The sequence below is a fragment of the Nerophis lumbriciformis genome, linkage group LG33, assembly GCF_033978685.3.
Source record: "Nerophis lumbriciformis linkage group LG33, RoL_Nlum_v2.1, whole genome shotgun sequence".
Lineage (NCBI taxonomy): Eukaryota > Metazoa > Chordata > Actinopteri > Syngnathiformes > Syngnathidae > Nerophis > Nerophis lumbriciformis.
Window position 1 is genome coordinate 8480906 of NC_084580.2, and position 16595 is coordinate 8497500.

At 40.0% G+C, this 16595-nt stretch overlaps 1 protein-coding gene across 3 annotated transcripts in view; it reads right to left on the bottom strand.

Moving 5' to 3' along the window:
- msh3 (mutS homolog 3 (E. coli)) overlaps window positions 1-16595 on the bottom strand; it is a 98906-nt gene that overhangs the window by 29371 nt on the left and 52940 nt on the right. For all 3 annotated transcript variants that reach the window (XM_061928766.2, XM_061928768.2, XM_061928767.2), the window contains exon 21: window positions 7907-8093. In XM_061928766.2, coding sequence (XP_061784750.1) covers window positions 7907-8093 — 187 coding nt within the window. The remainder of the gene's footprint in view (window positions 1-7906; window positions 8094-16595) is intronic.

Consider the following 16595-nt stretch of genomic DNA (forward strand, 5'->3'; position numbering starts at 1 on the left):
CACCTGAAAAGGAGACTATTATATATGTCTCCGTTATCCATAGGTTTATCTATAACCCATAAAGTAGGCAGTCACGGAGCTATTTCTCAGCGTGTGTTTATTCCAGCCGGCACGTTAATACACTGACACACAACATCCGGATTCCCATCATGCATTGCTTCAAAACTACGGCAAGTGGTAATGTCCAAAAACATAACAGAGACGAAGCAGAAGAACGAAGAAGAGACATGGCGACGACGAGTAAGAAGAAGAAGTACGCTTGCAAGTTCCAAAATGATTGGAAAAAATAATTTCAGTTCATCCAGGACAGCTCGAAGGGGAAGGGGTATGCTGCCTGCAAATTTTGTAGATCAGTCTTCTCCATTGAACACGGTGGCCGAACGGATATACTCATACATGAACGGATTATATATATATATATATATATATATATATATATATATATATATATATATATATATATATATATAAGAAATACTTGAAAATATATACACCCCCCGCTACCCTCTAACCCCCCACCACACCTCAACCCCGCCTACATCTCCCGAATTTGGAGGTCTCAAGGTTGGCAAGTATGAAAATATATAGTAAAATACTAAAAACGATACTTTGGCTAAAACTACACAGATAAGAAAGGTAGCAGGTAAAACACACATTGTTAAAGATGAAACACAAATTGTACAAATGTGTTACGAAATTCGGTCAATTCACTTGATTTAATTTATGTTATGTGGGAGGTTTTGACTCCGCTAATATGCTAATATTTGTCAACTGGCCAACCACCTGTATGCAGCGTCTACATATCTGTATGGGCACAACAGGGGAGCTAGTTAACTACATTCTTACCGGTCTGTCTTTAAACTCCTTACGCAGGTCTGGATGTGTGTACTTTAAATGTTTAAATAAGTTTGACGTATTGCCACCTTAGGCAAGGCATGTTTTAAGGCACCGCTTGCAGAGCGGTGCTTCCGTCTTAATAGCTTCACTTTTATCAATAGTTTTGAAGCCAATTCCTCCATATTGAGCTTCGATCACCCTCTCTATTAACCAGTAAAATTGCCGTTTCTACCATTTTTCCTCTGCACACTGTTTCCGCTTGTGTTCGCCATGTGTGTGTGTTGACTCACTCAACATGTGCCTCGGCTCATTTTACCAACAACGTTACTACGGCGTGCCATCATGCCCATGAAAAAATAAGTTCCGTTATTTTTTCAAAGGCAGTATGGTACCTTTTTTTAATTAATTAGTTTGTTGGTACCGGTATACCGTACAACCCTAGTACCAAGATATTGTTGTGGTTAGCATCATAGTCTGGAGCTGCAGCATGAGTGCAACTGGCACGAGCTGCCATCTATTGATTGATGAATGCATTCTAACATGCACTGTGACATTCAGAATTAGAGCATGATCCCCTTCCTTGGGAAACTGGGCTGCATGGCAGTTTTCCAACATGATGCGAGCCCATACACACCTCTATGATGACAAGAGCCTTGCTGAGGAAGCTGAAAGTGAAGGTGATGGAGTGGCCAAGTATGTCTCCGCCACACTTGAATCCAATTGAGCACCTGTGGAGCATCCTAAAGCAGGGGTAAGGTAGAGCAATGCAAGGTGTCTAATATCTACCAGAAGAATGGAAGAGAATTACAGTAACAACCTGTGCAGCTCTGGTGAATTACATGCCCAATAGGAGAGTTCTGGGTAACGATTAGGGCTGTGAATCTATGGGCACTGCACGATTCAACTCGATTCAGAATCGATTTCTCAATTTTAAAAGATTCTCGATTTAAAATTCATACTTTTTAATAACATTGGTTGCCAGTTCTACAAACCCAGTTTCCATATGAGTTGGGAAATTGTGTTAGATGTAAATATAAACGGAATACAATGATTTGCAAATCATTTTCAACCAATATTCAGTTGAATATGCTACAAAGACAACATATTTGATGTTCAAACTGATAAACATTTTTTTTTTGCAAATAATCATTAACTTTAGAATTTGATGCCAGCAACACGTGGCAAAGAAGTTGGGAAAGGTGGCAATAAATACTGATAAAGTTGAGGAATGCTCATCAAACACTTATTTGGAACATCCCACAGGTGAACAGGCAAATTGGGAACAGGTGCGTGCCATGATTGGGTATAAAAGTAGATTCCATGAAATGCTCAGTCATTCACAAACAAGGATGGGGCGAGGGTCACCACTTTGTCAACAAATACATGAGCAAATTGTTGAACTGTTCAAGAAAAACCTTTCTCAACCAGCTATTGCAAGGAATTTAGGGATTTCACCATCTACAGTCCGTAATATCATCAAAGGGTTCAGAGAATCTGGAGAACTCACTGCACGTAAGCAGCTAAGCCCGTGACCTTCGATCCCTCAGGCTGTACTGCATCAACAAGCGACATCAGTGTGTAAAGGATATCACCACATGGGCTCAGGAGCACTTCAGAAACCCACTGTCAGTAACTACAGTTGGTAGCTACATCTGTAAGTGCAAGTTAAAACTCTCCTATGCAAGGCGAAAACCGTTTATCAACAACACCCAGAAACGCAGGCGGCTTCGCTGGGCCTGAGCTCATCTAATATGGACTGATACAAAGTGGAAAAGTGTTCTGTGGTCTGACGAGTCCACATTTCAAATTGTTTTTGGAAACTGTGGACGTCGTGTCCTCCGGACCAAAGAGGAAAAGAACCCTCCGGATTGTTATAGGCGCAAAGTTGAAAAGCCAGCATCTGTGATGGTATGGGGGTGTATTAGTGCCCAAGACATGGGTAACTTACACATCTGGGAAGGCGCCATTAATGCTGAAAGGTACATACAGGTTTTGGAGCAACATATATTGCCATCCAAGCAACGTTACCATGGACGCCCCTGCTTATTTCAGCAAGACAATGCCAAGCCACGTGTTACATCAACGTGGCTTCATAGTAAAAGAGTGCGGGTACTAGACTGGCCTGCCTGTAGTCCAGACCTGTCTCCCATTGAAAATGTGTGGCGCATTATGAAGCCTAAAATACCCCAACGGAGACCCCCGGACTGTTGAACAACTTAAGCTGTACATTAAGCAAGAATGGGAAAGAATTCCACCCGAGAAGCTTAAAATATGTGTCTCCTCAATTCCCAAACGTTTACTGAGTGTTGTTAAAAGGAAAGGCCATGTAACACAGTGGTGAACATGCCCTTCCCCAACTACTTAGGCATGTGTTGCAGCCATGAAATTTTAAGTTAATTATTATTTGCAAAAAAAACAAAGTTTATGAGTTTGAACATCAAATATGTTGTCTTTGTAGTACATTCAATTGAATATGGGTTGAAAAGGATTTGCAAATCATTGTATTTCGTTTATATTTACATCTAACACAATTTCCCAACTCATATGGAAACGGGGTTTGTATGATTAACTACATTCCTACATAAAATATGTAAACAGCTGTGATAAATGTCTTAATAACTTAAAAGAAAACGGGTTTTGTTTAGTAAAATTCTACCCAAACATTTAATAAAGTCAAATACAAATAAGGCAACAATAGAATTATCCCACACTAGTCTTTTGTAAAGTAAATCAGTACAGCAGATATGGGCATCTCCATCAACAATATGATTTCCCCGAGTGGCTGGACAGAACAAATGGAAAAAAATAAAAAATAAAAAATGATTTTTGCCTTTTTGAGAATCAATTAAGAATTGTTACAAATAAGAATCGCAAATCATTAGAAAAAAGTTTGTTGACACCCCTAGTAACGCTCACAGTAAATATTCACACCTTGTATACAAAGTTTTAGTTTAGGGAAGTTTTTTGCCTCTGATTCAAATGTAACTTGCCATTCCAAAAAAAAGCGTCATTCTCAAAGAGTGGGAATAAAAAGGAGAAAAAAGAAGGATGAGTCAGTCAGTTCAAGTAATCCCATCAGAACACACATAGTTCCTATTTATTTCTGAGGAGTACTCCATCATTTGTGTCGATATTTCTGGTAGTGTGATTTCTCCTGTAATCAAAAACCTTTTTGCTTTGAGACATAGCTTCTATTTTATTCTGACCCACGGCAGTTCACTATATTCAATGAAAATAGGAAGATGCCACATTATTAACCGAAATGTAAAGTCTCTTTCATACAGAGCAGTTGCAGATAAACAATTTTTGTTTTTTACACTAAACCCAGCAGCAGCAACACAAATTACACAAAATTGTTTCTATTATTCAATATATGTGACATTTGACCTCACACATGGCTTTTCAATTAGTGTGGGTGCTTGATACATGCTTAAAGGGGTCATATTCTGATTTTTGTCAACATTTGAAACACTTCCTTGGTCTACATAACATGCAATTGTGGTGCTTTGGTCGAAATTTTGCATAGATCATGTTTTACAGACCATTTTCTAGCCACATTCTGACTGTCCATTCAGAATGCACAGTTTTGTAGGCGGTCTTCTTTACATGCAAAAGTCCTCTTCAAGGCCCCTACGACTGCGTCTCCATAATTGTTGCTAACTTGGTGACTTTGTCGCTAAATCTAGCCACTTTCCAAATCCTCTTGGCGACTTTTTTTGGAAACAGCTTGTAGCGACAAATCTAGCGACTTTTTCTGTTGTTATTGAAGGATTTTCTTGTGTCTTGGAGACTCGGATTTGAAAGCACGCTGCAGTTACTGTCCTCAACAAGCACTGGTGGGTGCTGCCATAAGCCTCTCCCCCGTTCCAGAGCATTCACAGGCAGACAATCTGCTGCGCGCGCAGATCAGAGACCCTCACCACTCAAAGTACAGACTACAAACAAAATACGCATGTGCAAAGCTGCCGCTGTTTTCGCCTTGGTTTTCAAAGGCAAGATGTAAATGTAAATATTTATTTACTGTCATGTCAAGCTAAAATAATTCACTGCAACGTCCCAATCCCATGGTTTGTGTTAATGAGTCAGTAAATCGATGAGAATAATGTCACAACCCTCCAGTCTTTTGATCAAATTTGACTCTCCAATATTTCAACTGATTTATATTTAAAGAAAACAAGCTAAAAATCAACAGAAGAAAGTTTACCTTGCAGCTCTGATCATACTTAGCACAATGTTATTCCTATCCTCTCAAGCATCCATTGCAATGAAGTATGCAAATGAGGCGATGGCATCATCTAGCGACTTTTAGGACAGCCAATAGCTGTTTTCCTTACTGAAAAGTTGGCAACACTGGTCTCCATCCCATTAGCCATGTTGTAGTTTTTAGCACTTACTATTGAGTCTACTGAAAGATATTCGTTAGAACTATACGCTACTTTTTATTAGAAATGGCAAGAAAGACTTTAGCATGCATGTGCAAAGCCATGCAAGCCAGTCTGCCCTACAAAGGGAGGATCGAGAAAAATAAGGAACTTATTGACTACAACACCAGAATACGACTACATTAAATGGAGGACTCACGCAAAGCTCTTCGGGTAAACCTCTACTATGTATGGAGATATCCGCTAAAGATACTAAGACAAAATGCGTAACAATCGTCTCAAAGAGGCAAAAGTGTTTTTCATTATATCTACGCCACACCTCCATGGTTTGGATTCAAATTTCCGATAGTTATGGGGATCCCAAATACACAAAAACAGGTGCCAAAATGTAAGAAAAGTTGGTTTTGCATTGTGTGCCACCTTTAAGTTCAGAGCACTTCAGCTCCTCAGGCATGAAGGACATAGGCGGGCTATGGCACAGCGCGATTGCATGCATGCACGCAATGTAGCCAAGTCATAATATGATTGTAATGCAGGTTACTAACGACAATAGAAATAAAACACAAATACTGAAAATAATCTTACAATCAAACTTCATGGCATGCTTGTTTACTCGAGACTATATACTACTAAATTTAAAGGGGAACATTATCACCAGACCTATGTAAGCGTCAATATATACCTTGATGTTGCAGAAAAAAGACCATATATTTTTTTAACCGATTTCCGAACTCTAAATGGGTGAATTTTGGCGAATTAAACGCCTTTCTAATACTCGCTCTCGGAGCGATGACGTCACAACGTGGCGCCACATCGGGAAGCAATCCGCCATTTTCTCAAACACCAAGTCAAATCAGCTCTGTTATTTTCCGTTTTTTCGACTGTTTTCCGTACCTTGGAGACATCATGACTCGTCGGTGTGTTGTCGGAGGGTGTAACAACACGAACAGGGACGGATTCAAGTTGCACCAGTGGCCCAAAGATGCGAAAGTGGCAAGAAATTGGACGTTTGTTCCGCACACTTTACCGACGAAAGCTATGCTACGACAGAGATGGCAAGAATGTGTGGATATCCTGCGACACTCAAAGCAGATGCATTTCCAACGATAAAGTCAAAGAAATCTGCCGCCAGACCCCCATTGAATCTGCCGGAGTGTGTGAGCAATTCAGGGACAAAGGACCTCGCTAGCACGGCAAGCAATGGCAACAGTTTGTTCCCGCAGACGAGCGAGCTAAACCCCCTATTGACCCTAGCTTCCCTGGCCTGCTGACATCAACTCCAAAACTGGACAGATCAGCTTTCAGGAAAAGAGCGCGGATGAGGGTATGTCTACAGAATATATTAATTGATGAAAATTGGGCTGTCTGCACTCTCAAAGTGCATGTTGTTGCCAAATGTATTTCATATGCTGTAAACCTAGTTCATAGTTGTTAGTTTCCTTTAATGCCAAACAAACACATACCAATCGTTGGTTAGAAGGCGATCGCCGAATTTGTCCTCGATTTCTCCCGTGTCGCTGGCTGTCGTGTCGTTTTCGTCGGTTTCGCTTGCATACGGTTCAAACCGATATGGCTCAATAGCTTCAGTTTCTTCTTCAATTTCGTTTTCGCTACCTGCCTCCACACTACAACCATCCGTTTCAATACATTCGTAATCTGTTGAATCGCTTAAGCCGCTGAAATCCGAGTCTGAATCCGAGCTAATGTCGCTATAGCTTGCTGTTCTTTCCGCCATGTTTGTTTGTGTTGGCTTCACTATGTGACGTCACAGGAAAATGGACGGGTGGTTAAAATCAGGCACTTTGAAGCTTTTTTTTAGGGATATTGCGTGATGGGTAAAATTTTGAAAAAAACTTCGAAAAATATAATAAGCCACTGGGAACTGATATTTAATGGTTTTAACAATTCTGAAATTGTGATAATGTTCCCCTTTAACAGCATGACAATGAAGTAAATTCAATCAATGTAAACATGGTTCTTTCAATTAATTGAAACAGCCGCCACCTTGCACAATAATACAAGCAAACTGGCAAAAGCACAGACGCCCAGTGTGAGCACAGGCAGGGCCTGGAGAAGAAGGGGGGATTATGGCCAAGTTCAGCACGGTAGAGATAGGGGGCTAATAAGCCTTTCAAAAAGAGTGGAAAAGGTGTATTTTGACTTCCTGTATGTGCAAGGCGCCTATAATCCATACACTGTATCTGCACGTTTCTAAACTGGATGCACACAGAATAAATCATTATAATAACAACGGACATGAACATCACAGTGTCTCACACAAACATCCCCTTATGACCACAGAGGTGAGCAGCCCTGCATCTGTCTTTATTATGTGTTGCTGTTTCACAGGACCACTGCGGCAACCAACGTGTCCCTGTGAACAAATGAGGCACTGCGAGATCACTTTATGCCTTCTTTTCCATTGCAGCAAAACTAGTTATTAACACTATCAATTAAGTCGTTCCTTAATTTATGTTAGTTCTGAAGAGCTGCTGTCCTGCCGAAGCCTACCAGTTGCCTTGTGTCTTTCTTTTCAAAACAATAAAAGGCCTGCGAGTTCGGTCAAAGGCGCGCACAAACATGCACTCAAATTTCCATATTGAAGGCAATTAACTTGAATGTTAATAGAACAGGCATCCACATCCCACAATGCTTATTGTCAAAAAACAAAGAAGTCACTGACTTACATCTCGGATGAAGTACTCAAGGGTAGCATAGGCTATGGCGATGCCATCGTGGGTGCTGGTGCCCCGACCAAGCTCGTCCAAGATGACCAGGGAACGCTCAGTTGCGTGGGAAATAATCTCTGACGCCTCCATCAGCTCCTCCATGAAGGTGCTGCGCCCTTTGTAGATGTTGTCGGACGCTCCCATTCTGATGATAAGGCACACAGGAGAGTTCAAGGAATAAAATGGCTTGAATAAAGAAAACTTAAAAAAAATGGAATGCTTAGACCAGGGGTGTCAAACTCATTAGCTCAGAGGTCGCATGGAGGAAAATCTATTCCAACACGGGCTGGACAGGTAAAATCAAGGCATAATAATTTAAAAATAAAGACAACTTTGAAAATAGTTGTCTTTGTTTTACCTTAGCCAAAAATAGAACAAGGTCATTCTAAAAATATACACATTACAAATAATCCTATTGGCAAAACACTTTAATAAGGTTGAAAATTCTGAGGAAAAAATTGGTGCAGTTTCAAAACACCATGAAGAACACAATGAACTTAGACTTTGTCTTAGTGTTTTTACAAAGCCATTAAACTTTAAGCACTTCCTGTTTAGCATTCTGATGTTGGCAGTTCACCATTAAAGACGTGTTCGGAAAAGAAAACAAGTGTTTACTCACACCGCAGCATTGGTGACATCCACAACTGCCACAACACATTAATGTATCATCATTCAAATCTTACAATTATAATATAATCAAAACAATTGTCAAAATGACCGAATTAAAGGTGACATAACTATAAACTTAACCAATGTGAACATGGTAGATTTATGCATAAAATAAAATATAAGAAACAACAAATGCAGAAACACAATTTTACAATGGCGTTTAGAGTGCATTTCACGCAGTCAACAAATTGCAAGTGCTACACAGAATTTTAACTACAAAGACTTAAATCTTTGCATCTTGCCGTTTTGTTACTTTATCTGTTGAGTGGATAATTTACAATAAAAAATGTATGGTGCGTCATTACATCATTCGTCTGCCTCCAGCCGCAACAGGAGCAGCTGATTGCTTGTACTTGCGCTGATTGGAGTAGCGGCAGCCAATCCACAGGGCGCTTAAAGTCAGCTGACATGTCATCCTAAACAGTGTGATGTGGGTTACACTGGAATTGCTATTGTGACATTCAGTGGACACATTTAGAACAGCAGTTTATTTAATTAAAAAAACTGCAGCTCATATTTTTACTTTACAAACTTATTTTGCGGGCCATACGTTTGACACCTCTGGCCTAGACCAAAACCCATTGGACGTTACCAACTGCTCCGAGTCTGTGCTCTGGTGAAATGTGTAAATGCACTTTTTTCTTTTGTTTTGCTTGATTTCCTGGTACCTAATAAAGGGACCTTCTGCTCTCACACCGCCTGCCTTCTTTGCGTCCTGGGATCACGCCAACAATGCTGAATCACAACCATAACACTAAAGCCAATAATGTGGAAAAAAGTAATTTATATTCCTGGGGGGAAAAAAATCTGTGATTATGGCATACTGCTACACCCCGAAGGAAAAACTAGCAGCGGTCGTGGTCACTCGTGATAAGTTAATAGGGCTATCTGGAACCTTCAGCTCTAACTATGAAAAGATTCATCATATAGTGTTTAGCACGTACTGTATGTATGATTTTGATCCTGTCTAAATTAAGGAAAATGCAACATAAACCAAAAAAATGTGCACCCAATTCTTGTTTTCAAAGATAATTTAAGAAGTACATCCACACTGGAAAAATAACAGATCCAATCATTGACATTCATGCCCACAAGTATACAATTGTAGATTGTATGAAAATGTGTTTGGCCTTGGAGGATATAAGCAGTCAAGTGAGTGCCACTGTAGTTTTTTTTTATTTTTTAAATGTACATAAATTCCAAAGACAGTCTCCCATTTACATTCAAGCGTGTCTTCTCCTCTCCTGATTGACTCTCGACATTCTAACTTTCAATGAAGCACACAGACATTAATCCTCCCCTATTACCATGGTTACGCCACACGCTATATGGTAGAGGGGCGTAGGGCGTGGCGGGCATGCAGCTGCATTACATTAGCTAATTTACAACAGCAGTGTGTGCGGGCATAGCAAAGGCTCAGGGGAAATTATGGCCGTGTGTGTGTGTGTGTGTGTGTGTGTGTGTGTGTGTGTGTGTGTGTGTGTGTGTGTGTAAGACAAGGGCACAATCCAATGTCGGCAGACAGGAGAACATGCACTATCAGTGCCTGTTTGCAAATCTCACATTCCAACCAAAACAATAATGGTGAAGGTAGTCTCCATTTATTATCACTTACAACTTTCCAGAAAACATGCATTTAGTGCTGTTTCCTTTCATGAATTTTAAATTCAGCCTCACTGGATTCACAATTCCATTATCATGCTGGTCATAGTAATAGTTCCATTAAAGTGCTGCTGTCACTCATGTTTGCATGCATAATCAAACAGTCCTATGGCATTTTAGCGGCAGGACTGTAAGTGGAGAGATCACTAAATGAAAGCTTAAATACAACTTACAGGAAGACACACACATGTAGAGCATAATGGCATGCATTAATATTAATGAATACTTTATTTTTTAAATATATCAGCTCTTTAAAAGCATTGTTTTTCTATTATGGAGATGTATTCCCTCACTGACCACAACATTAGGAACACCTACAGTTGAAAAGCTATGTCAAAAAGTTTGTGTTGTTAATTCACACTACAATTTTCGACAAGATTCAGAAGTAGTATCAGAGCTGTAAAAGAAGTGGGATGGCAGTGTGGAACCCTAAATCTATTTCACCCGCCTGGTGTTGAACACAATTGTTTCTGTCCGACAAGTACTAGAGGAGTATATCCGTAAATGTTATCCTAATCAGATTTTTAGGTAGAAAAATGGTGCAGCACAGAGACAGCATTGAACAGAGAAAGTACTGATTAAAGGGTAACTGGGAAACTGCCTCGCAGTGCAGCCCTGCCTTTGTCTAGCACAAGGGTGCACACACACTTTTTCAGCAAGCGATCCACTTACCAAATGACCAAGTCGAGGTGATCTACCTCATGCCAAGGAGAAGCCAGAGCTTAAAAAACCCTATTACACTGCTAAAGTCTTCTGTCTGGAATAATGCTATTAATGCTGCACATGAACTTTAACTCCCTAAAAAAGTAAAAGTTCAAACTGTCCTTATTCATTTTTTTTTTTTTTAGAATTGTGTAATCTACCAGTAGTTTGCCATTTGTTATGTTTAGTTTTAAAAATCATAAGGATACCTAAGATTTAATCTACATTTATCACACTTCCTAGTGGTATAGATCAGTGGTCTTCATTGGGGCAGTTGCGAGAGACTAAGGCTGATTAAACGTTTTATATACATGTATATACACATAAATATACATATTCATGTATACATACAAAAATATATATACACATATGCCTATATATACACATATATATTATATATATACACATACATACACTACTTATTTATACATACAGTATAAATATATATATACTTATTAATACTCTATATTCTCACAATCATAAAAATATTTATTTTTTTAAAACGATGAATGCAACGTGCATGCAAATTCTGGAGCCTGGAACGGTGAAATGGATGAGAGAACGTGAGTCAACGTCTACTAGAAGTTTGTGATGTCATCATGGTAACTACTTTTTATTTGACACAGCATTAGTATGCCTAATCAATAATCACTAAACTCAACAAAATAAGTAAGATACGATTTCCGTGTAGACGTAACCACAGACGGAGTCAAAAACAATTGCCAATAAAACGGAATCTGCTGATAAACGCTAAATAATATCAGTGAAAATTACATAAATGTGAGTGAAATGCTGTCATTATGAGTAGAAGGAATATTTGTTTGAAAAATAATGTGTCTGGACCGCTCATTCATCCCCAAAACACGTCCTAAACTAAAACATTGTTATGTCTTGGCCGCATGGTTGCGGTGGTTGTGTCCCCAAGATGCAAAAAGGAAGGCAGGGAGGCAAAATGCAGGCAAGATGCTCCTTTATTCATCAATAAGTGAGGGTAAAAAACTCCGGCAAAGCTTAACTCAGGAATGATCAACGGCCAGTGACAAATAGGAGAAACCAAAAACGCAAGCTGTCGCAAAAAGCGAGTGACACTGCCAGACAGAGTGTGGCGCGGCATGAATAAATAGCTCTCTGATTAGTGACCAGGAGCAGGTGAGCATCCCAATAAACTAACCAGAGGCAGGTGACAAAAATCAGCACCCATGGCAACTCGAAAACCCAACGAGGGTGCTGAAACAGAAATAAACAACTAAGAAAAAACAAACAAAACAATGTCGATACGGTAACTCGAAACAGCGGCAACGACATCATGGATGTAACATCAATGTAAAAACAGAAAAACAGTACCCTGCAGGCGCAACTTGACAGTCCTTTCTTTACTCATCAAGCTGAGAAAAACAGTACAGCACACTTCCCCCCTTCACGATAAAAGCGCAGTACACCACATCTGGTCTGACTGCACAAACGAAATAGAGGTTTCAAATAAGTACCTTACACAAGCATAATGTACTTAAAGAACTTACTGATACATTCATAAAATTATTATGCTTTGACTCAAAATACTGGTCAAAATTGTCCAAAGATGTATTGCACCAATAAATGTGAGGATTTTTGCTTTAAATTAAGAAACATTATATAACATTATATTTTACACAAAAAGCATACACTCTATGGTGGTAAAACAGAAAAACTTAATTTTATTTTTTGCATAGTTATTTTACTTGTTGTGGTTTATTCAATAATTGTTTGTATATATTTTTAAACTATATATAAAGATGAGTTTTGGTAGTGCAATAAATACGAAAGTTTTCCAAAATAATAAATAATTGTGTTATTAATCGTGATAACAATATCGATCAATATAATCGTGATTATTTTTGCCATAATCGTCCAGCCCTAATACACATATATACACACACACACACACACACACACACACACTATATAAGCACAAAGGTATTCATACCCCTTGCAAATTTTGACATAAGTTACTTTTATTCAACCAACAAATTTTCTTGATTGGGAATGACACAGGCGTTTCGCAGAAGATAATGAAACAATTTACAAGAGGTATCCATCCATCCATCCATCTATCCATTTTCTACCGCTTGTCCCTTTCGGGGTTGCGGGGGGTGCTGGAGCCTATCTCAGCTGCATTCGGGCGGAAGGCGGGGTACACCCTGGACAAGTCGCCACCTCATCGCAGGGCCAACACAGATAGACAGACAGCATGCACACTCAAATTCACACACTAGGGCCAATTTTTTGTGTTGTCAATCAACCTATCCCCAGGTGCATGTCTTTGGAGGTGGGAGGAAGCCGGACTACCCGGAGGGAACCCACGCACTCACTGGGAGAACATGCAAACAGATTGGATCTACTGCCACATTCAAATAACGGGCAACAACTCTGGTGGACATTCCTGCAGTCAGCATGCCAACTGCATGCTCAGAGTGGCCTTTTATTGTGGGCAGCCTAAGGCACACCTGTGCAATTATCATACTGTTTAATCAGCATCTTGATATGCCACAGAAAGATCCTGAGCCCGGGATTGAACTCAGGACCTTCGTATTGTGAGGCACATGCACTAACCCCTGGACCACCGTGCTGCCCACAAGAGGTATCATTGTGGAAAAAAATGTTTTGCTTTGTATGTTTTTATTTACATTTAAACAAAAAGTGGCATGTCCAAAATGATTCATACACTTCTTTATTGGCTATTAGAGCAATCAGACGCTTCGTATAATTGCAGACCACCTTTTTGCATGTCTCGCCTGGTATTTTTGCCCATTCATCTTTAGCGATGAGCTCCAACTCTTTCAAGTTGCAAGGTCTCCTAGTCAGCACCCTGATCTTTAGTTCCCTCTTTACAGATTCCCAATTGGATTTAAGTCAGGACTCCGACGTGGCCACTGCAAAACGTTAATGTTTTTGTCCGCGAATCATTTCTTCACCACTTTTGCTGTTTGTGTTGGGTCGTTGTTGTGTTGAAATGTTCACTGGTGCCCAAGGTCAAGAGTCTGTGCAGACTTGTTGAGAATCTCGATGTATTGCTCTTTTTTAAATGGTGCTGTTTACTGTTATTAGGTTCCCTGGTTAATTAGTTGAAAAACACCCCCAAAGCATTAGGTTCCAACCACCATGTTTGACAATAGGGATGATGTCTTTAGGGTTGAAGGCTTCTCCTTTTTTACACCAAATGAAGGATACATTATTGTAGCCAAACATTTAAATTTTTATGTGACCATAAAAAGAAGACCAGAAATATTGTTCTTTGTCCAGATGAGCATTTGCAAAGGCCAAGCAGGTTCCGTTGGACGGTCTGCCTTGAGATGTTGCCACCAGTAGAGCAAAGATTTACCAGAATGGCCTTTGTGGTGATCCTTGGATTCTTTTTCACTCTTCTCACAATCCTCCTGTCCAGCACAGGTGTCACTTTCGGCATCTGATCACGTCCTGTGAGATTTTCCACCCTGTCCACAAACCAACTGAAGAGAGCTGCTGTTTTTCACCTTTTCAGTTGATTAAAACAACTGTTCCCAGTGAATCAGGGTAATTAAGATGCTTTAGAACAGCTTGGACACTTTGGAATGGTATAAAACTTAGGATTTTCCCATGGACTGTGACAGTTTGCAAAGGGTACAAACCATTTTGGACATGCCACTTTTTGGTAAAGGGTAAATAAAAGCTGAGAAACATTTTTTTCCACAATGATGCCTCTTGTACATCTTTTTATTATCTTCTAGGAGACATCTGTGTCATGTCTACACTGTCATATACGCCGATCCACTGCATACCAAACATGCTCAATGGGTGACATGTCCGGTGAGTATGCTGGCCATGCAAGAACTGGGATGTTTTCAACTTCCAGGAACTGTGTACAGATCCTTCCAACATGGGGCTATGCATTGTCATGCTGCAACATGAGGTGATAGTTTCGAGTGAATGGCACAACAATGGGCATCAGGATCTAGTCATGGTATCTGTGTGCATTAAAAATACCATCAATAAAATGCACTTGCGTTCTTCTGTCCATAACATACGCCTGCCCATAACATAACTCCACCCCCACTATGGGCCACTCGATTCACAACGTTGACATCAGCAAACCACTCTCCCACACAACGCCACACACGCTGTCTGCCATCTGCCCTGAACAGTGAAAACCGAGAGAGAACACTTCTCCAACGTGCCAGACACCATTGAATGTGAGCATTTGCCCATTCAAGTCGGTTACGACGACGAACTGCAGTCAGATCGAGACCGATGAGGACAACGAGCATGCAAATGAGCTTTCCTGAGACGGTTTCTCATAATTTGTGCAGAAATTATTTGGTTATGCAAACCAATTGTTACAGCAGCTGTCCGAGTGGCTGGTCTAAGACAATCATGGAAGTGCACCTGCTGGATGTGGAGGTCCTGGGCTGGTGTGGTTACACGTGGTCTGCGGTTGTGAGGCTGGTTGGATGTACTGCCACATTCAAATAACGGGCAACAACTCTGGTGGACATTCCTGCAGTCAGCATGCCAACTGCACGCTCCCTCAAATTTTGCAACATTTGTGGCATTGTGCTGTGTGATAAAACTACTTCAGAGTGGCCTTTTATTGTGGGCAGCCTAAGGCACACCTGTGCAATAATCATACTGTTTAATCAGCATCTTGATATGCCACACCTGTGAGGTGGGATGGATTATCTTGGAAAATAAAATATGCTCACTAACATATTTAGACGGATTTGTGAACAATATCTGAGAGGAATAGGTTTTTATGTATAGAGTAAAAGTTTTAGATCTTTGAGTTTAACACATGAAAAATGGGAGCAAAAACAAAAGTGTTGCAATTATATTTTTGTTTAGTGTATATACATATACAGTACATATGCATATATATACATACATATACAGTACATATGCATATATATATATATATATATATATATATATATATATACATACATACATACATATATACTATATTATATATATATATATATATATATATATATATATATATATATATATATATATATATATATATATATATATATATATATATATATATATATATATCCATCCATCCATCCATCCATTTTCTACCGCTTGTCCCTTTATATATATAATATAGTATGTATGTGTGTGTATGTATATATAAATATATATATGTTATGGGTGTAACGGTACGTGTATTTGTATTGAACCGTTTCCGTACGGGGGTTTCGGTTCGGTTCGGAGGTGTACCGAACGAGTTTCCACACGGACATATCAAGTAGCGTACCGCACGTTGTGTAAACAATGCACACCGAGGCACAACACACAGCATGCTAGCAGCGACCGGGCTACGACAACATGTAAAAGCCAGAGCTGGAAGACCCTCTTGCCTCGTTAAGATCTCCCGTTTGGGAACACTTGGGCTTTGCGGTGCGATACAACAATGGGGGACGGATGTTTGCCGACATTATTCAGCAGCGGTAGGGTATGCTTCTGACAACACGTCAAACATGCTATCCCATTTGAAGCGTCACCACCCCCAAGTGAACATCGCTTCAACGAAGAGAAAGACGAGCGTCGTGCAAACACCGCATTCAAGCAGCCTCTCCTCGGCGAGTCAGACAGGGCT